The sequence below is a fragment of the Podarcis bocagei genome, assembly GCF_964188305.1.
Source record: "Podarcis bocagei genome assembly, chromosome: 4".
Classification (NCBI taxonomy): Eukaryota; Metazoa; Chordata; class Lepidosauria; order Squamata; family Lacertidae; genus Podarcis; species Podarcis bocagei.
Window position 1 is genome coordinate 88,366,481 of NC_138128.1, and position 26,067 is coordinate 88,392,547.

Below are 26,067 nucleotides of genomic sequence, written 5' to 3' on the forward strand. Positions count from 1 at the left end.
CATTGTAACTATCCAAGCTCCCAAAATATCAAGACCTCTTGCGATGGTTTGACCCCCTTTCCGTTTTAACAGTACACATTCGACAAACACCCTCCGTATCTCCTGCGTATCATTTCTCCTGCATATTCCCCCTCTTACCTTAATGGCACATGTCAGTTTATCATTAATAGCTATATCCCACACCTCTTTATAGAATTTTTTCATTTTATATTCCGCTTGCCCCTTTTTAAATTTGTTTTCTTTTTGTTATTATTTTATTTTGACAAAGTAATAATCACAAATAATTGAGAATAAAAATGTGCACCCCACCACGGAGACCATTCCGTTGTAACTATCCAGCCTCCCAAAATTTCAACATCTCTTGCGATGGTTTTACCCCCTTTCCGTTTTAACAGTACAAATTCTACAAACACCTTCCAGATCTCCTCAAAATCATTTCTCCTGCATATTCCCCAGCTTACCTTAATGGCGCGTGTTAATTTATCATTAATAGCTACTGTATATCCTGCACCTCTCTATCCCATTCTTCCATTTTATATTCTGCTTGCTCCTTCCACTTCCTAGCTGTCATAATTCGTGTGATGCAATGCATATTTCTGAAGATCTTAGCAATAAATCTCAGCACAGCATACCCAAGGCATGATGGAGAACAGCAACAACCAGAAAAAGGTAGAGAGGACATTTCACAAGGACAGGAAGAAACACCTCGGACAGAATTAATTGCCCCACACAGGAAGAACAAGGATATAGTTTGAATGCCTCACTTGTAGTTCTATAAATCATTTAATGTGACAACACAAATAGAAGTTATTACTATTGCAGTTGTTGTTTAAAGGTATTATGATGATGACCAGAATGTAATGGAAATTAGTAAGATTTTGGAACGCAGAAAATAAAATCAGTCATCAATTCTCGCACGTGGGTGGCCACCTAAATGATATAATTTAGTATTTGAATGATTGGTTTTAGTAATGTTATTATAAGTTGGTATTGTTATAACGAGGCTATTATTGGAATATAACTGAAAACTAATAACAATTATTATAAAAAATAACATTCTCAGGACAGGGTGTTGGACTAGATGGGCCCCTGGCTTATTCCAGCAAGCTCTTCTTAGGAGGTTCTAAATATTCCTTCCTCCTCCTCCTCCTCTTCTTCTTCTTCTTCTTCTTCTGAATATCGCCCTTTGCAAAAAGAAAAAGAAAAAGCTCCATCTTATCCTCTGTAAAGCTCACCTAAGGCTTGCAACAGATGTTGCTCAACTTGGCAGCCAGGGGTCCAGAGAAAAAAAATAAAAATAAAAATGCCTGTCCAATCCATGGCAATAATGTCTGAATGAAGAGTGCTTGATTGAGAGGGAATTAATATCTCCTGTGCAAGAAGAAGAAGAAGAGTTTGGATTTGATATCCCGCTTTATGACTACCCTAAGGAGTCTCAAAGCGGCTAACATTCTCCTTTCCCTTCCTCCCCCACAACAAACCCTCTGTGAGGTGAGTGGGGCTGAGAGACTTCAGAGAAGTGTGACTAGCCCAAGGTCACCCAGCAGCTGCAGGTGGAGGAGCGGGGAAGCGAACCCGGTTCGCCAGATTACAAAACTACCACTCTTAACCACTACACCACACTGGCAAGAGAACGCATGAGACTGGAGAGATCATCTCTGCCAGAAATCATGCTCCTGTGTATTTCCTCTTCTGTTCAGCAGACTTTGCCTTTCAGCTACAATGACCATTGCTGAATGCCTGTTTGCCTTCAGGGTGTGCAAAAATGGCACCTCCTTTCCAAGCTTTGATTTAACACGGATGCTTTGCTGCGGCCCAGCACCTGTCCAATAAATTCAAAATGACAAGCACGCAGCCTGAGAGAGCGCATTAAACAAGCAAGCCTGGACCACTTTCTCAGGTTTCAGAGGGAACAGTTGCTACTTTAATAAGGATGGCTGAAGAGTGTGTCTCCCTCTCCAAAGACCCTGAGTGTTCTGGAACATTCACAGCTGAGACCCCCACTCTTAAAGATCTAGAACAGCTCCTGAATACTGGGAGGCCTTCCTGTAACCATGTTGATGAAGTATGGCCTAACCTTTTCTTAGGAGACCAGTAAGTATATCTCTGTGGAACAACTCAGCATTTTTTTGGCAGTGCTTAAGAGCTCCGCCAACGTAACTACTGCAGCCAAGTCAATGCCCCTTCCAAGGAATGTGTCATTCTGTGATCCTGTCCAGTACCTTGTTATGCATGACTATACCTCATTTAAACCAATGGGGCATTCTGACACATAACCGGTGGTAGGATTGCACATCATCCTGGCTTCTTTGAGAAGACAGTCTTGCAATTAATTGTTACGCAGCCGTAAGCAATTTATGTATTTTGTTTCATGTGCATTCAGAATGCCACACAGAATCTGGAACAAAATGTTGGATTCTTCAGTGCATCGCCTTTCTTCCCACCACCTATTCCTTTTTTTTTTTTAAAAAAAAAAAAAAAAGCAATTTCTAGCCCTCACAGTTGCGGTGACACATGGCTGAAGGCCATGCAGTTGGTATATGAAAAAGGCGAAAGAGTTCAGTCAGTGTGGCTTCCGTCCCCTTCAGAGTGACCTAGTCCTCCCTTGTGACTTCTCATTACCTTTGCCTGACTGTTTCGGTTGCTTTAATGGTCTAGCTCTGATTCCAGTGTAAACACACATCTAGACTTGTTTATTCATTCCCAGTAACCAATTATCTGTCACATTTCCAGTGAGGCTACCGGAACCCTAAACCTGACACCACATTTGCTTCCAAGTCCATGGATGTACCATGATTCAGTGCCTAACATAGGATTGGAATATAACTTGTAGTTTAATGGTGAATTTTGAACACAATGCAGAGGTAAAAAAAATTGGACTATCATAAAAGATGCAGGAGGAAATGATTAATAACAGGACCCACAAAGCAGAGGACGGAAGTCCAAGAGATTCCTTGGAATCTTGTTTTTATGTTGTATGTTGGACTGTAAAATTTTAATCTGAAGGAAAAAAAAGACGCAGTTCCTAACACCACAACATGGGGGTTTCCAACAAAGCTGAATGTTCAAATATTGAGGACAGGCAAAATAAAGCCCTTTGCCACACAGTACAAAGTTAAATTTTGGAATCTGCGCTAATAGAGGCAGTGACGGCATCCAACTTGAATGGCTTTAGAAGATGATCAGACAAATTCATGGAGGAGAAAGCTATCAGTGGCTACTGTGTTGTGCCATCAATCTGAGACAGTATGATTCTGAATAACAATTGCTGGAAACCACAGGAGGGGGGGAATGAAGTTGAGCTCAGATCCTGCTTCATGCTTCCCATAGACATCTAAGAGGCCATTGTGAGAACAGCGTGTTAGACTAGATTGTCCAGTGCCTTATTACAGCATGCTCGTCTTATGTTCTGAATATTCATTCGTTAAATCTGTAGGCGCAGACCATCGCCCAACTCAAAATAGTCCGGCATGAAAATCCCCAAACTCGGTTCCATGGGTGACTCTGAGTCAACTCCCTGGGATAGTTTATTGTTGCACATCGTTTCTAAATTAATTTTTGTACATTGCTTTGTCTGTTTTAACCATATTTGCACATCAGTTTCTAATGCTGTGTCCTCTATTTCAGAGGCTTCTACTCTGCAGCCTCTTATAGTTGTTTTAACCGCGAGTCTTTTAGTTCTTATGCTCTTACAGTTGTTTTAACTGCATGTTTTTATTTGTTTTTATCTGTTTTAATTATCAGTTTTTATCCATCCATTATCCATGTTTAATCTTGTATTTTATTCAGATGTTTTATCCTATGCTTGTTCCTTTGTCCTTATTTGCTCCAACATTTATCAGTTAAAAAAAATAATCCTAACTGCTATTTTATTTATATGTTTGTTTGTTTGTTTGTTTGTTTGTTTGTTTGTTTGTTTTAAATCCTGGTCTGTGACCGTAATAAAGTTCATTCATTCATTAAATCTTACTGAAATCTTTGTTCCTTAATGTGGGCTATTTTCTTCATAGAATGTGAGAGGACCCAGACCACAAGTTAGAGGGGAAAGCCTGAAAGGAAAACAGGACTCTTCTTGTATCTGTCTGCCTCTCACTTTCTGTTTTGTCTTTTCTTCAGTGTTACGGCGCACAGCAGATTTGGTTTATGGAAAATGGGCATTAGCCATGTTTTAAATGCTGCACATGGCAAAATATTTTGCCACGAACCCCATGATTTTTACGGCACAACGATTGAATACTATGGTGTACCGGCCGATGACCTTCCTGATTTTGATATGACTCCATATTTTTACCCCGCGGCAGAATTTATACACAAAGCCTTGACCACACCAGGAGGTAGAGAAGCAACATTCGTCACAAATGTCAATATTATGTTGTGTTGTGTTGGCAATTTGGTACTTCACTGCTATTTCTTTCTGGAGAGCTGGAAGTTAGGGGAGGATTGGCAGCTCTGGTGTTGCTGTTGGGTTTGTACTTTATAGTCTCATGGACTTAAATAGCAGATATTTAAGGTCATGTTTAACTCTCCCAGAGCAATAAATAGAATACAACAACAACAACAACAACAACAACAACAACAACAACAACAACAACAACAACAATAATAATAATATTTATTCCCCCTCCCATCTGGTTGGGTTTCCCCAGCCACTTTGGGTGGCTTCCAACAAAATATTAAAAATACAATAAAACATCAGACATTAAAAACTTCCCTAAAGAGGGCTGCCTTCAGATGTCTTCCAAAAGTCAGATAGTTGTTTATTTCCTTGACATCTGATGGGAGGGCATTCCAGGGCAGGCGCCCCTACCAAGAAGGCCCTCTGCCTGGTTCCCTGTAACCTCGCAGTGAGGGAACCGCCAGAAGGCCCTCAGCGATGGACCTCAGTATCCGGGTTGAACGATGGGGGTGGAGAGGCTCCTTCAGGTAAACTGGGCCGAGGCCATTTAGATCAGCACCAACACTTTGAATTGTGCTCGGAAACGTACTGGGAGCCAATGTAGGTCTTTCAGGACCAGTTTTACGTGGTTTCAGTGGCCACTCCCAGTCACCAGTCTAGCTGCTGCATTTTGGATTAATTGCAGTTTCCGGGTCACCTTCAAAGGTAGTCCCACGTAGAGCACATTGCAGTAGCCCAAGCGGGAAATAACCAGAGTATGCACCACTCTAGAGAGACAGCCTGCGGGCAGGTAGGGTCTCAGTTTGCGACCAGATGGAGCTGGTAGACAGCTGCCCTGGACACAGAATTGACCTGCACCTCCATGGACAGCCGTGAGTCCAAAATGACTCCCAAGCTGTGCACCTGGTCCTTCAGGGGCACAGTTACCCCATTCAAGACCAGGGAGTCCCCCACACCCACCCGCCCCGTCTCCCCAAAACAGTACTTCTGTCTTGTCAGGATTCAAACTCAATGTATTTGTGCCTGACTTTGGCAGTTCTTCCTCAGCTACAACAGATAGCATCCCTCTCCTGTTTTGTCATTTCATCAATTGCAACAGTACTATCCAATTGATTCTCTCAGCTCATAGGACTCCCAAATGAGATTATGGCTACAGTGCTGGGAGGAGGGGGCCTAGGCGCCAATACTAACGAATTTTACTCAGTAGTAAGTAAGTGAATTCAATGCTGGTTATGCCCAGGTAAGTGGGGTAATGATTGGAACCTTTACCCCATGCCAGTTTGGGGTTTTTTTAATTAAAAAATTGAACAAGAAAAACAAACAATACACACAGAGGAAACGAACAAACAGTCTAATAAAAATTTGACACAAGGAGCTTTTGATAATAAAGTCAAAAGAAACATAACAAATCAGGGAGCGAATGAAATGGTTACAATGATAAAATTATAAATGGGGTATAAAACACAGTTTACATTGTGCAATAAATGAGAGAAAAAAGAAAGAGGTTTTGCCTGTTTATAGACACCACCAAACGAAACCATATTTTGAAGGAATTCACCTGTGTTTTACCTTGTGTGTTTGTTTTGCGAGTGTGGATTAAGCCCAAGCAGATATCAGTTAACGAAACTTCATACAAGCTGTGTAGAGCCCCACAATTTAGGTATAAATGAGAATAAGCTCCCTGATTGGAGAATAAATTTATACAGTATTACCGTAGCTGCTGGGATTAGATGCAACAATTGTTAAAAGTACTTGTTTAGGAAACATTTGAATTCTCTTAAAGATGCTTTAAAAAACAACACATTTTCTTCATTTGCAGCTAAAATCTTCGTGCACTGCGCAGTGGGGATAAGCCGGTCGTCTTCGTTGGTGCTAGCATACCTCATGATTTACCATCGCTTCTCTTTGGTTAAAGCCATTCAGGCAGTGAAAGAACATCGGTGGATTTTCCCCAATCAAGGGTTCCTGAAGCAACTGAGAAATTTGGACATTCAGCTAAACAAAAAAAGCACTAAGCAAGAAAGCAAGGAAACAAATGCCTGATGATCAGGAAAGCAGGTCATTTTCAAGCTTCAATGTCATGGAATGTTTTCATAAAAGTGTGTTCTTCGTTGTCTTTTTCTATCATCATCGAAATATCAGTCTGTGCTCTCTCCTTTCGGCTTCGTTCTTTCTTTCTTTTTAATTATCAGATTTTCTATGGTATGATGAAATAAAAATACGCAGAGACAGAGAGAGAGAGAGGGAGGGGTAAAGGACCTCTGGACGGTTATGTCCAGTCAAAGGTGACTATGGTGTTGCTGGGAGTCCATGTAGGTCTTTCAGGACTGGTATTAGATGGTCTCGGCATCCGCTCCCAGTTACCAGTCTACCTGCCGCATTCTGGATTAATTGTAGTTTCTGGGTCACCTTCAAAGGTAGCCCCACATAGAGCACACTGCAGTAGTCCAATCAGCTGAATGGCGCTGGGAGCTTAACTTCAAATGCACCTATCAGTGGTTCTAAGTCAGCATCCTGTTTTGAACAGTGGTCAGCCTAATGCTTCTGGGAAGTACAGAACTGGGCCCTGAAGGAAACAGCCTTCTCCCACTTGCAGTATCCAGCAACTAGTCTTCAGAAGTAAACTTTATCTGTGGGGACTCCACTAAGCTATCGTGGCTTAGTTATTGATAGACCTGTCTCATATTTAGGCAGCATGGGAATGGGTTATTACCCCTTTTATTTCAGAGTATGTGACATTAAACCCTTGGTTCTACAACTTGATCAGCCATTGTGCTGAAGCCACAAAATCATCGGTTTAAAAATAAAGAAATGTACAGTATCTGAGGGAGACATTTGTATTGAAAGTGTTGGTGTACTATTTTGTTGTTTTTTTTAAAAAAAAAAAACCACAGCAAATGCTGTTAAAACATTTTGCTTTTCTGCAATTTAACCTTGAATGTTTCCAAGTGTCAGCCACACATTCGGACCTTGTTGAAATCTTGCTCTCTTCTGAAATCAAATTCCCCCAACCTGCTCTAAAATATGAAATAGTGCATCAGCGTTTTAAATTGTCGGCTCAGGTGGATTCACTGATGAGCAATATAATATCGGCAAGCACAGCAGCAGTGTAGAACCCTTAATAAATAACAGTTTTGCTGCTTGTGTTGCTCAAAATCCGTAAGCCGGCTAGGAGAAGAAGTGATCTTCGGAAGCATCATAATCCACTTACTGTTCTGCCTCGCCATTACCATGTCTTTTAGAATCTCCTGGTCCATATGTCAAGACTTAGCTCTACAATCTGGAATCAGACTTTACTTTTTGTGATTAACAGGTTTGTCTTTGTGCATACGACATATAAAACTCATTGCACCTTGGGCATTCTTCCTAATCCACAATCCTTGTGTTGCTGAGCTTGGCAGCCAAGGGTCCAGAGAAAAAAACCCTCAAAAAAATGCCTGTCCAATCCATGGCAATAATGTCTGAATGAAGAGTGCTTGATTGAAAGGCAGTTAGAGTTCCTGTGCAAGAGAATGCATGAGACTGGAGATATCATCTCATAGATAGATAGATAGATAGATAGTTAAATTTCTGTTTTACAATTTAAAATGCTCATTTTACATCCTTAAGATATCAATGACCTCCCTTCTTCTCTTTCCATGGTTCATTTTACATATCACAAATCCCTACATGCAGTGGTACCTTGGGTTACAGACGCTTCAGGTTACAGACTCCACTAACCCAGAAATACTACCTTCAGTTAAGAACTTTGCTTCAGGATGAGAACAGAAATCGCGTGGCGGCAGCGGGAGGCCCCGTTAGCTAAAGTGGTACCTCAGGGTAAGAACAGTTTCAGGTTAAGAACGGACCCCCAGAACGAATTAAGTTCTTAACCCGAGGTACCACTGTATTTTACAAAAAATATACCAGTCAGTATTCCATTATTGCATCCATCAAACCTTATTTACACGGTTGAATTTATCTCAGTGCTGCCAGCGTTTTCAGCTTAATGCAATCATTCCCCATATATTCAATGAACGTTTTTCAATCTTCTTTAAATGTATGTTCTTCTTGTTCTCTTATTCTATATGTTAAGTCTGCAAGTTGCGCATATTCTGTCAACTTAAGTTGCCATACTTCTTTGGTTGGGACCTCGCTCGTTTTCCATTTTGGGGCTAACAAAACACGGGCCATAGTATCAGCATACATAAATAACCTTTTTTGACAACTGGGAATTTCAGTCTGAATTATCCCCAACAAAATGGACTCTGGTTTTTTGGGAAGGTACTTCCGAACATTTCCCCCCAATTCATTATGGATCATTTCCCAATATTCTTTTACCCTTTTGTAAGTCCACCACATATGAAAGAACGTTCCCTCCACTTCTTTGCATCTCCAGCACTTATCTGATTCAGTCTTATACATCTAAGCAAACCTACTCGGAGGCAAGGACCATCTGTAAATCATTTTCAAATAGTTCTCCTCCGAAGAATAACATGCTTTAAACTTAAAAGTTGCTTTCCCAGAATTTTCCCCAGAGGTTAAAATCTATATTGTGTCCTATATCTATTGCCCATTGTGTCATTAAGGCTTCAACCAGCTCGTCTTTTGTTTCCCAAGACTGGAGATATCATCTCTGGCAGAAATCATGCTCCTGTGTGTGCGACAGTGGCCGTTGCTGAACGACTGTTTGCCTTCAGGGTGTGCAAAAATGGCACCTCCTTTCCAAGCTTTGATTTAACACGTTGGATGCTTTGCTGCGGCCGAGCACCTGTCCAATAAATTCAAAATGACAAGCACACAGGCTAAAAGAGTGCATTGAGCCAGTGTGGTGTAGAGCCAGTGTGGTGTAGTGGTTAAGAGCGGTAGTCACGTAATCTGGGTAACCGGGTTCGCGTCTCCGCTCCTCCACATGCAGCTGCTGGGTGACCTTGGGCCAGTCACACTTCTTTGAAGTCTCTCAGCCCCACTCACCTCACAGAGTGTTTGTTGTGGGGGAGGAAGGGAAAGGAGATTGTTAGCCGCTTTGAGACTCCTGAAGGGGAGTGAAAGGCGGGATATCAAATCCAAACTCTTCTTCTTCTTCATTAAACAAGCAAGCCTGGACCACTTTCTCAGGTTTCAGAGGGAACAGTTGCTACTTTAATAAGGATGGCTGAAGAGTGTGTCTCCCTCTCCAAAGACCCTGAGTGTTCTGGAACATCCACAGCTGAGACCCCCACTCTTAAAGATCTAGAACAGCTCCTGAATACTGGGAGGCCTTCCTGTAACCATGCTGATGAAGTATGGCCTAACCTTTTCTTGGGAGATCTGTAAGTATACGTCCGTGGAACAGCTCAGCATTTTTTGGGCAGTGCTTAAGAGCTCCTCCAACGCAACTACTGCAGCCAAGTCAATGCCCCTTCCAAGGAATGCGTCATTCTGTGATCTGGTTGAGTCCAGTACCTTGTTATGCATGACTGTACCTCATTTAAACCAATGGGGCTTTCTGACACATGACTGGAGGAAATTGCACCTTAACATGTTATCTGATTTTTGCAATACAGACTTGCAATTAATTGTTAACGAGCCTGAAGCAGTTTATCTTTTTTATTTTGTGCATTCAGGATGCCACACAGAATCTGGAACAAAATGTTGGATTCTTGAATATATCATCTTACTTTTTCTTCCAAAAAGCCATTTCTAGCCCCCACAAGTTGCGAAGAGACATGGCTGAAGGCTAAAGAGGCAAAAGAGTTCCGTCGGCATGGCTACCTTACCCTTTAGAGCAGTGCTTTTTTTCTGGGGGGATGCAGGGGGACGCATAAAGGTAAAGGTAAAGGTAATGGGACCCCTGACCATTAGGTCCAGTCGTGGCCGACTCTGGGGTTGCGGCGCTCATCTCGCTTTATTGGCCGAGGGAGCCGGCGTACACCATGTGGCTAGCATGACTAAGCCACTTTCTGGTGAACCAGAGCAGCGCACGGAAACGCCGTTTACCTTCCCGCTGGAGCGGTACCTATTTATCTACTTGCACCTTGACGTGCTTTCTTGGCAGGAGCTAGGTTGGCAGAAGCAGGGATCGAGCAACGGGAGCTCACCCCGTTGCGAGGATTCGAACCGCTGACCTTCTGATCAGCAAGTTCTAGATTCTGTGGTTTAACCCACAGCGCCACCCGAGGGGGATGTATACCCCTAAACATTTTGTGAATCTAAGTTTGGCCTCATTGGGGGCAGTATTTCAATATGAGTAGGAAAATGAGAGTACCCCTTAACATTTTTTATAGGAAAAAAAGCACTGCTTCAGAGACCTAGTCCTCCCTTGTAGCTTCTCACTGCCTTTCCCTGGCTCTTTGGGTCATTTCACTTGCCTCGCTCTAACTCCAGCATAAACCCATGTCTTTATAGATCTGTCCAGTTCTGGTGAGGTTGAGCCCACAGATATTTTGGGAGTAAGCAAGCCCAGCAAGCATTCTCAGGCTGATGGTATCCAGGCAGGGATGACAGTCTTTCTGTCCAAGGTCAGGAACCACGAACTGGCAAACAAGGGCGAAAGACATGGAGAGATCACTGGGAGCAAACCAGGTATTCCAATGGATTCCTTGGTCCTTTTTTAGTCCATGGACCTGCCTACGTCCCCCTGGCTCCACCCGCTTCCCAAGGACCATAGCAATTTAAAGGGACTGTTCTGCAGCCTGGAATCTAGCATGCCGCCATCTCACTTCTATTTTCTGGCTGGGTGCATTGTCCGTTGTTGTGATTGGGTACTGGGGAGTAAGAGGCCCTTGGTGGCGAGGGCAGTGGTACCCTGAGGGTTATTTGGGCTACCGTCTCAAGGGAAAGTGGCTCAGGGGATTCTGTACTAGGGTCTTATTTAAATATTACATTTATACCCTGCTTCTCTTCCAAGGGGTTCAAGATGGTCTAAACGATTCTTCCCACTCCCCATTTTATCCTCCCAGTAACCCAGTGGGGCAGGTTAAGGTTGAGAATTGGTGAATGGCCAAAGTTACCCAGTGGGCTACATGGCTAAGTGGGGATTCGAACCCTGGCCTCCCAGGTCCTAGCCTGACCCCCTAACCACTAGGCCACACTGGCTTCCAAGTCCATTGATGCGCTTAACGGATTTAGTGCCTAACCCTAAAATTCAGGGACATCGAAGGAAGCCAGATGATGGAAGATTCAGGACAAAGTACTTCTTCACATAATAAGACATTAAATTATGGGATGGCTTTAAAAGAGAATTGGGCAAATTCATAGAGGACAAGGCTATCAATGGCTGTTAACCCTAATGGCTATGTTCTGCCATCCCAGTATAATTCTGAATATCAGTTGCTGGGAACCATAGAGGGGAGAATGAAGTTGAGCTCAGATCCTGCTTCGTGCTTCCCAGAGACATCTAAGTGGCCAATGTGAGTGTTATGTACTGAAGTTCTCACCCCGGGCCAGCAGAGGGATACTGTAGATAGTTATGCAAATGAAGGATTGAAAGTGACGTTCAGTGATTGGATAGTTTGTATGCAAATGAAGGATCGAAAGTGCCGTTCAGTGATTGGATAGTTTTAGAAAGTTGCTACAGTAACGTTGTACTGGAGCTCTATATAAGCAGGCTGACTGAGCTCTTCAGTTCAGTTCAGTTCTGGCCTCTGAATAAACAAGAGCTGTGTGAAGAATCGCTGTGTCGTCTGATATGTTCACCCACAACTTAACAGTGAGAACAGCATGTTGGACCAGATGACCACTGGCTTATTCCAGAATGTTCATTCATTACATCATAATTGAATTTTCTGTTCCTTAACGTGGGAGATTTTCTCCATACCATAAGTGGATCTGAGCCACAAATCAGAGGGAGAAGCCTGAAAGCAAAACAGGATTCTTCTCCTACCTGTTAAGTCTCCCTCTCACTTTCTGTTTCATTTTTCTCTCTCCAGTGTTATGGCCCACAACAGATTTGGTTTGTGGAAAATGGGCATCAGCCATGTTTTAAATGCTGCACACGGCAAAATATTTTGCCAAGGATCCCACGAGTTTTATGGCACAACGATCGAATACTATGGTGTACCAGCCTTTGACCTTCCTGATTTTGATATGACTCCATATTTTTACCCCGTGGCAGAATTCATACACAAAGCCTTGAACACACCAGGAGGTAGGGAAGCAACATGCGTCACAAATGTTCATATTATGGTGTGCTGTGCTGGCAATTTGGCACTTCACTGCCATTTCTTTTGGAGAGCTGGAGATTGGGGAAAGATTTTCAGCTCTCTCACTGATTTGGGGTTTACTTGATGGCCGCCCTGTGGGGATCACTGAGCAGCTTTTGCCCTGTGCCTCTTCCCCGACCTTCTCTTTGTTTCCAGGCAGAGATTATTGGCTTCTTAAATTCTCTGCCTACCTCCTGCTTCCATTTCTCTACTCATATGTACAGTGGTACCTCGGGTTACATACGCTTCAGGTTACATACGCTTCAGGTTACAGACTCCGTCAACCCAGAAATAGTGCTTCAGGTGAAGAACTTTGCTTCAGAATAAGAACAGAAATTGTGCTCCAGCGGCGCGGCAGCAGCAGGAGGCCCCATTAGCTAAAGTGGTGCTTCAGGTTAAGAACAGTTTAAGTACGGACCTCTGGAACGAATTAAGTACTTAACCCGAGGTACCACTGTATGCTCATCTGGTTCCCATTTCCTTATTATTTGTACATAGCTATAACATATTGAGGTTCCAGGTGTCTCCAATACCCTCCTCTCACATTATATATCAACACTGGAGTTCCTTATCACCTTGACATCACTTTGCCATGACACATTGGAAACCATGTTTAAATCTTCTGTCTTTTGTCACTATTCTTTTTCTGGACATGGGTGGCACTGTGGTCTAAACCACAGAGCCTCCTGGACTCGCCAATCAGAAGGTCAGCAGTTCTAATCTGCACAACAGGGTGAGCTCCCATTGCTCTTTCCCAGCTCCTGCCAATCTAGCAGTTCGAACTCACACCAGTGCAGGTAGATAAATAGGTACCACTGCAGCAGGAAGGTAAATGGCGTTTCTGTGTGCTCTGGTTTCCATCATGGTGTCCTGTTGTGCCAGAAGCGGTTTAGTCCTGCTGGCCACATGACCTGGAAATTTGTCTGTGGAGAAACGTTACTCCCTCAGCCTGAAATCAAGATGAGTGCCGCAACCTCATAGTTGCCTTTGACTGGACTTAACCATCCAGGGGTCATTTAACTTTACCGTTTACTGTTCTTTTATGCTCAGGTGGCAAAGAGCTGTGAGTTTTTATCACTGCTTGAGAAAAAACAATATAAGAACCCCTGTTGCCAAAAACAACTAGATTCACTGTTCTTTCGATCTTGTCCTAAGTACATTTTGAAACTGCAGTTTATCCCAGCACTGAAAATTCGTCAGAATCCAACAAAGAAAACTGTTAAACGTGCGCACACACAAATACATACATACAGTGCTTTTTTCTGGGGGGATGCAGGGGTAAACATACCCCTAAATATTTTGTGAATCTAACAGGAGAAGAAACTTAAAATTTTTAAAATTGTGGTTGCTTCTCTAGCATGGTGAATCGACGGTTCTGTTCCTACCCCCGATGGCGGCTAAATTTCCTTTCCCAGTGTTTACTGAGTCTCAGATGGAAGCGAGCATTTAATATGTGAAGCAGTGTGGAATGTGGATGTGTGGTGTTTTACTGATGAAAGTTTGGTCTCATTGAGGGGCAGTATTTCAACATGAGTAATGCATGTTCTTTGTACTTTTGTCCGTTTACTGTATTTATTTTTCCCAATTTGAACTATAAAATGGTGATTTTCTTGAGTCAAAATGAGAGTCCCCCTAAATGTTTTTAAAGAAAAAGATCACTACACACACACATATATACTGAAAATCTGAGCAATCATTAATTTCTGCCAAACATTGATTTCAGCTAAACTGTGAAGTAAGCCCAAGAAGATTTCCATTAACTTGACACAAACGATGTACTATAGGGCCCCACATTTAGCAAAAATGAAGATAATACCAGAATTGGGGACTAAATTTATCCAGTATTAATGTAACTGCAGAAAGTTAAATGTACCTGTTTCAGAAATGGTTGAATTCTGTCTTCTCTGTAGTTTAAAAATGCCATCTTTTAAGATGATAAAAAATGTGGTTTACTTCATTTTCAGGCAAAATCTTCGTGCACTGCGCAGTGGGGATAAGCCGGTCGTCTTCGTTGGTGCTGGCATATCTCATGATATACCATCGCTTCTCTTTGCTTCAAGCCATTCAGGCAGCGAAAGAACATCGGTGGATTTTCCCCAATCAAGGGTTCCTGAAGCAACTGAGAAATTTGGACCTTCAGCTCAGCAAATAAAGCACTAAGCAAGCACCCCAGAACGCAAGTTATTTTCAAGCCTCACTGTCCTGGAATATTTTCATTAAAATGTGTTCATTGTAGTATTTTTCTAATAGTAGCCATGCTCTCAGAAATAATGGCTATTTCGAGGGGTGTTAGCAGGGTCCACCCAAGAGGCAAGGCGAGCCCCCAACACCCACCAAAAGCAACCTCTACAGCGAACTCTCGGCAAACCAGTGAACCCCTCTCCTCCATTAGGAAGGACTTTCTTACAAATAAGCAGTTCAATAGTGGGGAAGCTTGTCTTGGAAAGAAATGGACTCCCCTTGTTTAGAGGTTTTTAAGCAGAGGCTGGATTGCCACTTATCAGGAATGCTGCAGCAATGGGTTTCCTACATTAGCATGGGACTGAACTACAGTGGTACCTTGGTTCTCAAACACCTTGGTACTCAAACGCCTTGGTTCTCAAACGCCGAAAATCTGGAAGCAAGAGTTCCGGTTTTCAAACGTTTTTTTGGAAGCCAAACGTCCGATGCGACTGTCATCTATTGTTTCCGGGGCACCTGCACCAATCAGAAGCTGCGCCATGGTTTTCGAACATTTTGGAAGTCAAACGGACTTCCGGAACGGATTAAGTTTGGGCTTTTGTTTTTGCTATTTATTTTGCGTTTTTGTTTTTGAGGCTTTTTTTGGTTGATTTGTTTTTGCGACTGTGTGGAACCCAGTTCAGCTACTGACTGATTGTGTGACTGCGGAAATGAATAAAAAAAAACCCATCCAAACAATGACTATCATCAGTGCAGGTAAGGGGGAAAATGTAATTTTACTTTTTTTCATCTACAATACTGTCATATTTATTTTATAGTACAGTACATTGATTATTGCTTTCATTTTATGTATGGATCAATGATCTCGCTAGGTAGTGAAATCCATGTTAAGTTGCTGTTTTAGGAGTTGTTTTTAAAAGTCTGGAACAGATAAATCCATTTTGCATTACTTTCTATGGAAAAGCACGCCTTGGTTTTGGAACGCTTTGGTTTTGGAACGGACTTCTGTAACTGAGTAAGTTTGAGAACCAAGGTACCACTTTCAATCACTTTCCAGGAACCTTTGAAATCTATGATTCTATGATCTTCCATAACGATCTTCAGAGGAGTACATAATAATATAATTCAACTCAAAATAATTATTTTTCCCTTTTAGAGGAAAAATAGGATGTTGATCTCCACTCCTGCTTATTGCATTTTGTGCTGCCGTGTCAGCAAAGGATGTTCCCACATTAGGCATGGGGGTGGGCAGGGGGCGAAAAGGGGACATCTCTCAAGAGGCGCACCTGCTTCTTCCTGTCAAACGTCGAAAGGTAACTGGAGCTCATTGGGGCTCTGCAACGACCATGTATCATCGCATGACAGCGGATGACCCCTTTCCAAAGACGACCGCCTCCTTTTGCAAAATGAACAGCCGCAGATCCACCTCACCCTCCGTCCAAGAGTTGGAGCATGTGATGGACAGCTGCAGGATGGAATTAAATGAGATAGATGAAGTGTGGCCCAATCTTTATATAGGCAACATGTAAGTGTGACCCGGAACGAAGCCACGGCTTGAGCGTGGGGTAAAAGGAAGGTACTGTACAGCAGTATAATGTTATGACCAATGAATTCACATTGCTAACGGAGGACAGATCTGTGCACGCTGAAGTTAAAGTCTGAAAAGAGTTTCCCTTGTTTTTCTCTGTCGTTCAACATGGGACAGCCTTCATAATAGAAAGCACATTACAAAAATCTGTATATTACTGGGGCAGGAACAGCACAGATAGTCCTATCACAGAGACACAAGGTAATATATTTTATTATGCGCTAAAACTAAAAATCTAAATTCTAGCAAAGGAACCCACTTTCTTTTCCCAGAATACCTGTCCTATCTACACCCAAATGACGCAAACCGCCCTCTGCATTTGGGGTGCCCAGTATATCCTGTGTTAGATACAGATTTTTTAAAAAAAGAATTTACAGTTGGATGAGAACAAGGTGTGATATGCAGACAGGTGGAGAAAGATGCAAGGAATGTAGACAAGGTATTCAAACTGAGAAATCTGCGGCCGAGTGAGGTAGCCTAGCAGAGTACAGAAATTCCAGTGGCTACTGAAACCTTATACTGGCGAATTTAAAATGCACGTCTTCAAGAAACATGAGCGGTGATGGACTTTCTAAACTGAAGGTTGAGTTTCTCAGGAACCCTAGCTGTGGGCCTGGTTACAGATAGTATGTCTGAATATTCTATTGATTAGTTATGTGTTTATGCACCAAGAATATGCTCCTCTATCCATATGCAATTTACAAAGACAACTCATATTGTTTTATCCTGCTTTGTATTTTGAAAGTATATTCCTCTGGAGTGATTATCTGCATTTTATATTGGCAAATATACGGTGGATTAATTATACAGTTAGCATGCGCTTGTCAACCTTTGATGCATAAAAAAAACGTTGGAAGTTGGAAGGCACCCGAGGGTCATCCAGCCCCCGGGCAATGCAGGAATCCCACATCATTTGGCTCCATTGTTGGTCACTTCCTGTTGCTAGCTATTAACAGCATATTTTGTATAAAGCTGTGCTATTTAAGATGTCCATGCAGCGCCTGCTATTGGTCAAAACGTCTCATGAGTGAGCAGCAATAATTCATTAGGACCACATGTTCCAAGCTTGCTAAATAAATCATCCCGGTTCCTCCGATATTTGCCGCCTCAGCCTCTTATCGGAAAGAAGAGTTATACCCTGTCACCGAACCTTTCCCTTTGCATGCTCCTGGACTATTTAATTCATCTGACCATTTAAAAGCTAGTGTTGGCCAGCATTCAAACAAATCCAGTGGTAATAGAATTAAGTAGATCTGACCACACTGAAGTCTACCCTATGGAATAGAAAATATTAGAAGAAGAAGAAGAAGAAGAAGAAGAAGAAGAAGAGGAGGAGGAGGAGGAGTTTGGATTTCATATCCCGCCTTTCACTCCCTTTAAGGAGTCTCAAAACGGCTAACATTCTCCTTTCCCTTCCTCCCCCACAACAAACACTCTGTGAGGTGAGTGAGGCTGAGAGACTTCAGAGAAGTGTGACTGGCCCAAGGTCACCCAGCAGCTGCATGTGGAGGAGCGGAGACGTGAACCCGGTTCCCCAGATTACGAGACTACCGCTCTTAACCACTACACCACACTGGCTCATTTTTATTTTTTTTAAAGAAGTTTCCAGCAAGAAGCTACTGAGCTAGACTCCATTAGTTTAGCAACTAAAGGAACTCAGACTAGGTAGAGATCTGGAGTAATTGTCCCATTTTAAGGAGCTTATACTATTTTTGCTATACTCATTTACAATCAGGTGCAGCCAGTTGCAGAAGAATCACACCCATTCTCTTTGAATCTCGTATTCATATGTATTTTGCATCTGCTACTATCCGTATCTTTCCTTGGCCTTTTGTCATTGTAAAGGGTTTTTTTTGCTGTATTTTCTCGCTGTATATCTTAATCTAATTTGTGTAGCTTCCGTTTGCCTCACTGCTTCCCTGTAGTTTACAACCGAATTGGACCAATCCCTGTAGTTTACAACCGAATTGGACCAAACACAAGTGCCCCTATTTTCCAGGGACAGTCACAGATTTACAGAATCTCTCCCAGTTTCTGATTTATAGAAATATAGAATATAGAAATACTTTATTGTCACTGTACCACTTGTTTACAGTGAGATTAAATGAGCCCCCCCCCAATCTCTCAGTCCTTGTTACACTCTGTGTGCTGTCATATGACCATCAACCCCAAATGTCAGCTGCAATGTTGCTGTCTTCCATTCAGCAGCCTCACGGCCCACAGGTAGAAACTGTTCTTTAACCTGTTGGTGCAGCTTATCTTGCTTCTATATCTCCTGCCCGAGGGCAGGAGATTAAAAAGGTGCTGGCCAGGGTGTGAGTCATCCCTGAGAATGTTCCTCGCTCTTCTGAGGCAACAGTCTCCTGCGATAACATCTAGCGGACTCAGGGCACAGCCCATGATATCGTGTGCTGTCTTCACCACCCTCTGTCGGGACTTTCTGTCAAACCAGCGTACCACACCGTAATACAGTATGAGAGAACACTTTCTATTGTGGACCGATAGAAGGAAATCATCAGCTGATTTGATCCTGGAATGTCCTGCTTTTCCTTAGGACATCCCTATTTTCATCAGAGAAATGTTGGAGGGTATGTAAACAGCAATTGTGTTTTCCGTGAATTGCCGTTCGTTCCAATTCAGCGGTAAAAAGTGTGTTTTCCAGGGAAAATCAGCGGAACAATTGCAAAACTGCTCGGCCCACGTCTAGAAAGGATGGGACAAAGGGGAAACTGCTATCTAAGACCAACTGTTTCGGCATCTGAAAAAAAAACCTCTAACTTCAAATCCTTCTGTCTCAATAAATCTTATTAGTGTTTACGAAGCTGCAGGAATCTCATAAGTTGCAACAAAACTGCCTCACTGGAATAAAGGTAAAGGTACCCCTGCCCGTTCGGGCCAGTCTTACCAGACTCTAGGGTTGTGCGCTCATCTCTCTCTATAGGCCGGGAGCCAGCACTGTCCACAGACACTTCCAGGTCACGTGGCCAGCGTGACGAAGCTGCTCTGGCAAACCGGCACCAGAGCAGCACACGCCGTTTACCTTCCCGCTGGTAAGCGGTCCCTATTTATCTACTATTTATCTATTTATCTATTTATCTACCCAGGGGTGCTTTCGAACTGCTAGGTTGGCAGGCGCTGGGACCGAACGATGGGAGCGCACCCCACTGCAGGGATTCGAACCGTCGACCATTCGATCGGCAAGTCCTAGGCGCTGAGGTTTTACCCACAGCGCCACCCGCGTCCCTGCCTCACTGGAATACATCAGTATTAATTTATGAAATGTAGATTTCTGATTCGGTGATTCATACTACTCTAGGCAGATCTGCCTTATTGGAATTTGATCCTACCCTACACTCTATTTAAACTTTCCCTGACACTATCAATAGGACAGAAAGAGATGCTGAAAGCACAACCCGTTCGGATCAGTGGCAATCATTTTGAAATAAGTATCGGATGAGATCCTGCCAGGGGAAGCTTACGCAATCCACTGGATTGTCGTAACATCGGGAACATACCCTGTCCATATGTTCAAGGAGCCACAAATGAAAGAAAGCTTTCCCTGTTATGGAAATAAAACAACAAATCCGAACAGCGATTCTGTTAGTGCAGCCTGTCTTCATTCTGAAGACGTAAACCTAGTATAAGATCGACACATTTCACATGCAACATCTGTTTCAAAAGGAAGGATGGCGACTTTCTGTGTGTGTGCCCTTCCTGTCCAGATGAAATCATGATTACATCTATATGAAAACATTATCCACAGCCCTCGGGCTCAGAAAACCGTTCATCTGTGCCAAGTGCAGCTCGGCAGCAGTTCACGGCAGGACACAGAGAATGCCCTGCGCTAATGAAACCACATGGTGATATCTGTGCCCTTCAAATGTGATTGTCCATACTGGAGGAGGTTTATCCTCATAATCGGTTCAAAGTGTGCCCTCTATTGCATCAGCCTTTACAGGAAAATCCTGCAAATCTCGATTAAGAGACCATTGTGCTATATACAAAAGATCAATCACAGGCTTCCGAAGAAGTTGAAGCCCAGATATCTTAACATGGCTCTCTTGCCCTTTATGATTTCAGAGGGGGAAAGTCCAGTCACAGTTTCTCATCCTAACCTACCTCACAGGGTTGTTGTGAGGAGTCAAAGGTGACTATGGGGTGCAGCGCTCATCTCGCTTCAGGCTGAGGGAGCTGGAGTTTGTCCAAAGACAGCTTTCCGGCTCATGTGGCCAGCATGACTAAACCACTTCTGGTGCAACAGGACACTATGACGGAAACCAGAGCGCACGGAAACACCGTTTACCTTCCTGCCACAGTGGTACCTATTTATCTACTCGCACTAGCGTGCTTTCAAACTGCTAGGTTGGCAGGAGCTGGGAGAGAGCAACAGGAGCTCACCCCATCGCAGGGATTCGAACCACCGACCTTCCTGATCGGCAAGCCCAAGAGGCTCAGTGGTTTAGACCACAGCGCCAGCCACGTCCCATGTGAGGATAACATGCATGGAAGAACCACATACGCCACACTTAGAACATGGGACCAAAACATCAGGAGAAGCACTTTAAAAAAATGTTGGTTGGGGGCAAGGAATTCATGTTTCAGAGGCATATCTAAATAGCAGTTTTATAAACAGGTATCTGAAAGTAAGCAGGGATGATTCCTACCAAGCCTCTGCTGGCAGGCAGTTCCACAGGACAGGGCCTGCCACAGGAAAGACTTGGCCCACCAGACCTCAGAAAAAATGAAGATGCAGCTTTGGGTCTGGGAGCTGTGGCAATAATGATAATATTTGTCTAGGAATTTGAAGTGGGATTAGCAGTTGCGTTGCCTCCTGAAAGGAATGCATATGCACTCACGATGCTCTTCTTACATATTTGTTTAAATCAATAAATCAATAATCAATATCCAACACTTTCTCATTCATCGGAAACTAAGCCCTGTATCACTGTTTCCACCATGAAAAGATGAGCCGGTGTGGCATAATGGAGAGAGTGTTTTTGGTTTTATAATTTTTGTTAAATTTCTGTTTTACATTTTAGGATATTCACTTAAACAACCTTAAAATATCGATGACTTCCCTTCCTCTCTTTCCGTGGTTCATTTTGCACAACATAAATCCCTGCATATTTTACATAAAATAAACCATTCAGTATTCCATTATCACATCCATCAAAACTTATTTACACTGTTGAATTTATCTTAATGCTGCCAGCATTTTCAGGTGTGCACAATTCCGCCCCCCATATATTCAATAAACATTTTCCAATCTTCTCTAAACGTATGTTCTTCTTGTTCTCTTATTCTATATGTTAGAACTGCAAGCTGCGCATATTCCATCAGTTTAAGTTGCCATTCTTCTTGTAATGGTGAGAGTGTTAGAACTGGGAGATCAGAGTTCAAATCCCCACTCACTCACTGGGCGACCTTGGGCCAGTCACCATCTCTAAGCTTAACCTACCTCACAAGGATGTTGTGAGGGTGAATCGGGGAGGAGGAGAACCCTGTAAGTCACCTGGAGATGCTTGGAAGATAAAGATGGTATAAAGGGAAACGGACCACTGACCATTGACACTGAGCCAGTGTGGTGTAGTGGTTAAGAGCAGTAGTCTCCTAATCTGGGGAATCAGGTTTGCGTCTCCGCTCCTCCACATGCAGCTGCTGGGTGACCTTGGGCCAGTCACACTTCTCTGAAGTCCCTCAGCCCCACTCACCTCACAGAGTGTTTGTTATGGGGGAGGAAGGGAAAGGAGAATGTTAGCCGCTTTGAGACTCCTGAAGGGGAGTGAAAGGCGGGATATCAAATCCAAACTCTTCCAATCCATTCGGTCCAGTCATGACCAACTCTGGGGTTGCGGCGCTCATCTCGCTTTATTGGCCGAGGGAGCCAGCTTACAGCTTCTGGGTCATGTGGCCAGCATGACTAAGCCACTTCTGACGAACCAGAGCAGCGCACGGAGACGCCGTTTACCTTCCCACCGGAGTGGTACCTATTTATCTACTTGCACTTTGACATGCTTTCAAACTGCTAGGTTGGCAGGAGCAGGGACCGAACAACGGGAGCTCACCCCATTGCGGGGATTCGAACCGCTGACCTTCTGATCGGCAAGTCCTAGGCTCTGTGGTTTAACCCACAGCGCCACCCGCGTCCCAAAGATGGTATATAAACGTAATAAATAAATAAGGACATGGGATTCATTTCTGCTAAACTGCCCACTTTCATATCTGTTTCCCGGCAGCACGGCGGCACACAACAAGGAAGAGCTAAGGAAACGGGGTATCACTCACATTCTGAATGCAGCACACGCTGCCTGGGGAAGCAAAGGAAACCAAATGTTCTACGGACCAGAGTTCCATTACTATGGAATAGCAGCAGAAGACTCCCCAGACTTTGACCTCAGCATACACTTCCGCCCTGCCTCCGAATTCATCACCAAAGCCCTAAGTGTACCAAATGGTGAGTGCCTTGGGATGGAGCAATGGGGAAGTTTCTGAAACAACAATGGGATATTAGCTCCGCCCAAGGCATGATGGAGAACAGCAACAACCGGGAAAAGGTAGACAGAACATTTTACAAGGACAGGAAGAAACACCACGGTCAGAATAATTGCCACACACAGGAAGAACAAGGATATAGTTTGAGTGCCTCACTTGTAGTTTTATAAATCATTTAATGTGTCAACGCGAATAGAAGTTATTAATATCGCTGTTGTTGTATAAGGGATTAGTATTTTGACCAGAATGTAATTGAAATTAATAAGACTTTGGAACGCAGAAGTAATCATCAAACCATCCATTCTAGCATCTAAATTATATAATTTGGTATTTGAACGATTGGTATTCGTAATTGTATTATAATTTGGCATTGTTATAATTAAGCTATTATTGGACTGTAATTGAAAACTAATAAAAAAAATATTATCAAATGGTGAGTGCCTGCCCTGGTGGAACTGCGGCACTGATGTTTTAGGTATTAGCAGCAGCATAGCATGGGTTGCTGGTGTCCGGGGCAGACAAGCAACCATTTTGAGATAGGTCAGACTGAGAGACAGAGTGAATGAGTGGCCCAAGGTCACCCAGTGAGCTTCAGAGCCACTTGACAATTTGGATTGCTTTAATACAAATTAGGAACCCCAAAAATCCCCTACTGGAGGAGCTCAAAGGAGTTCCCAGTTGCTCTCTTCTTAAATCATTTCATCTCCGTTCCAGGAAAGATCTTGGTCCACTGCATTCTAGGCAGAAGCAGATCAGCAGCCCTGGTTCTGGCTTACCTCATGATCTGTCAGAATTTCTCCCTGGCTGACGCCGTCGGAAAGGTCCTGCAGAATCGAGCCATCTCCCCAAACCGAGGGTTCCTGAAACAGCTGCAAGACTTAGATCTGGAGCTACGGTACAAGATCAGGCTGTGTCGGCTTCTGTAACGTGAAGAAGAAAGCAAAACGGCAAAGTGACAACATCTGACAGAGAACTTTGTTTCCGCTGCCAATCTCAGCAGTTAAGCTTGAGGCTGTGTTATTTATCTTGACAGGAATTTTGGATGCTTAGTTTGGGAGTGGACCTTGACATCTAGAACATCTAACATTCAAGTTAGGTGCTTGAATTTTCTGGATCTCTTTAAGGGAGATTGAATTTGAAGCTTACAAGACTGAGAAGGGGCCACAGTGCCCCCATAGAGCATCTCACATGCAGCTTTCAAAGTGCTTTCAGATTTTTCAGAGCGCTCACATATAGCATCTCACTAATCCTGGCTTACCACAACTTTGCAAAGATAAGTCATTATATTTAGATAGAAATGTATAAGATTCAGGTGGTGGTCGTGTTGGTCTGACGCAGTCGAAATATATACAGTGGTACCTTGGGTTAAGTACAGTGGTGCCTCGCAAGACAAAATTAATTCGTTCCGCAAGTCTCTTCGTCTTGCGAGTTTTTCGTCTTGCGATGCACGGTTTCCCATAGGAATGCATTGAAAATCAATTAATGCGTTCCTAGGGAAACCGCCTTCAGACCAGGTCCAGGGACAGTCTGCCCCCGGACCTCTTCTGAAGGCTGGGGGGGGATAAGGGCTTTTCTTCCCACCCCCAGCATTTTAAAAAACCCCGGGACAGCGGAGGACTTCTCCGCTGTCCGGGCAATCTTAAAATGCTGGCGGGCGGCATTTTAAAATCGCCCCGGGACAGCGGAGGACTTCTCCGCTGTCCGGGGCGATTTAAAAGCCCCTGGGAAGGCAAGCAGGGGGGACAAAGACTTTTGCCCCCCGCCAGCCTTCAGAAGGTGTTCCCGCCCCCCGCCCCGCTTCGGAGCACCGTTCCGAAGCCGGGCAGTGGGGGAAGGTGTTCCCACCCCCCACCCCGCTTCGGAGCACCGTTCCGAAGCGGGGCGGTGGGGGAAGGTGTTCCCACCCCCCCCACCCCGCTTCGGAGCACCGTTCCGAAGCGGGGCGGTGGGGGAAGGTGTTCCCACCCCCCCACCCTGCTTCGGAGCACCGTTCCGAAGCCGGGCAGTGGGGGAAGGTGTTCCCACCCCCCCACCCCGCTTCGGAGCACCGTTCCGAAGCGGGGCGGCGGGGGAAGGTTTTCCCACCCCACCCCGTCCCGCTTCGGAGCACCGTTCCGAAGCGGGGCGGCGGGGGAAGGTGTTCCCACCCCCCCGCCCCGCTTCGGAGCACCGGGAGAAGCGGGGCGGCGGGGGAAGGTGTTCCCACCCCCCCGCCCCGCTTCGGAGCACCGGGAGAAGCGATCTCCCCGCAGCCCCTTGCTTCAAAAGAGGTCCAGGGGCAGCGGGAAGCGCTTCCCGCTGTCCCCGGACCTGGGGCTGCGGGGAGAAGATCGCTTCTCCCCGCCGCCCCTTGCTTCAAAAGAGAAGACCCGCTGTCCCCGGGGCAAGCTTCGTTTTGCGAAGCAAGCCCATAGGGAAATTCGTCTTGCGAGGCAACTCGAAAACGAAAAAACCTTTCGTTTTGCGAGTTTTTCGTCTCGCGAGGCGTTCGTCTTGCGGGGTACCACTGTACTTAATTCATTCCGGAGGTCCGTTCTTAAGCTGAAACTGTTCTTAACCTGAAGCACTACTTTAGCTAATGGGGCCTCCTGCTGCCGCTGCGCCGCCAGAGCACGATTTCTGTTCTCATCCTGAGCAAAGTTCTTAACCCGAGGTACTATTTCTGGGTTAGCGGAGTCTGTAACCTGAAGCGTATGTAACCTGAAGCGTATGTAACCCGAGGTACCACTGTATACAAATAAAAAATTGTCCAGTAGCACCTTAGAGACCAACTAAGTTTGTTCTTGGTATAAGCTTTCATGGTGCTACAATTTTTTTTTTTTTTTTATGTATAAGATTGTACGAGTAAGGAGCTTTTTGAACCCTAACTGCTGGAAAGTCCTTTGCGCTGAATTAATAGTTATCTAAAGAACGGGAATGCATTTAGATCTCAAATTGTAATGTGTTACTGGGGATGGATTATTATTTTTAATGCACAAAATTATAATCATAAATAAATAAGAGTAAAAATGTGTACCCCACCACCGAGACCATTCCACTGTAACTACCCAACCTCCCAAAATTTCAACACCTCTTGCGGTGGTTTTACCCCCTTTCCGTTTTAACAGTACAAATTCTAAAAACACCTTCCATACCTCCTCAAAATCATTTTTCCTGCGTATTCCCCATCTTACTTAATGGCACATGTTAATTTATCATTAATAGTAATATCCCACACCTCTTTATAACATTCTTCCATTTTATATTCT

The 26,067-nt window shown here is 44.0% G+C and overlaps 3 protein-coding genes across 4 annotated transcripts; all 3 read left to right on the forward strand.

The window, feature by feature from the left end:
* Positions 1-1,676: 1,676 nt before the first annotated feature.
* LOC308585797 (dual specificity protein phosphatase 13A-like) lies at positions 1,677-7,942 on the forward strand. The gene is made up of 3 exons (XM_081191918.1): positions 1,677-2,094; positions 4,117-4,334; positions 6,216-7,942. Exons 1-3 carry the CDS (start codon positions 1,934-1,936, stop codon positions 6,437-6,439), a joined length of 603 nt encoding a protein of 200 aa, XP_081048044.1. The 5' UTR covers positions 1,677-1,933; the 3' UTR covers positions 6,440-7,942.
* A 419-nt stretch (positions 7,943-8,361) lies between these two features.
* On the forward strand, positions 8,362-14,749 carry LOC308585803 (dual specificity protein phosphatase 13A-like). Of its 2 annotated transcripts, none has more exons than XM_081191938.1 (4): positions 8,362-9,206; positions 9,476-9,687; positions 12,286-12,503; positions 14,523-14,749. In XM_081191938.1, exons 2-4 carry the CDS (start codon positions 9,527-9,529, stop codon positions 14,708-14,710), a joined length of 567 nt encoding a protein of 188 aa, XP_081048064.1. In that variant the 5' UTR covers positions 8,362-9,206; positions 9,476-9,526; the 3' UTR covers positions 14,711-14,749. The 2 variants fall into 2 exon arrangements, with proteins under 2 accessions (XP_081048064.1, XP_081048065.1); XM_081191939.1 differs by lacking the exon at positions 8,362-9,206 and adding an exon at positions 11,669-11,766 and having other exon boundaries at positions 9,642-9,687.
* Positions 14,750-16,027: 1,278 nt separating this feature from the next.
* On the forward strand, positions 16,028-24,169 carry LOC308585796 (dual specificity protein phosphatase 13A-like). The gene is made up of 3 exons (XM_081191917.1): positions 16,028-16,264; positions 22,564-22,781; positions 23,534-24,169. Exons 1-3 carry the CDS (start codon positions 16,086-16,088, stop codon positions 23,743-23,745), a joined length of 609 nt encoding a protein of 202 aa, XP_081048043.1. The 5' UTR covers positions 16,028-16,085; the 3' UTR covers positions 23,746-24,169.
* The last annotated feature ends 1,898 nt before the right edge of the window (positions 24,170-26,067 follow it).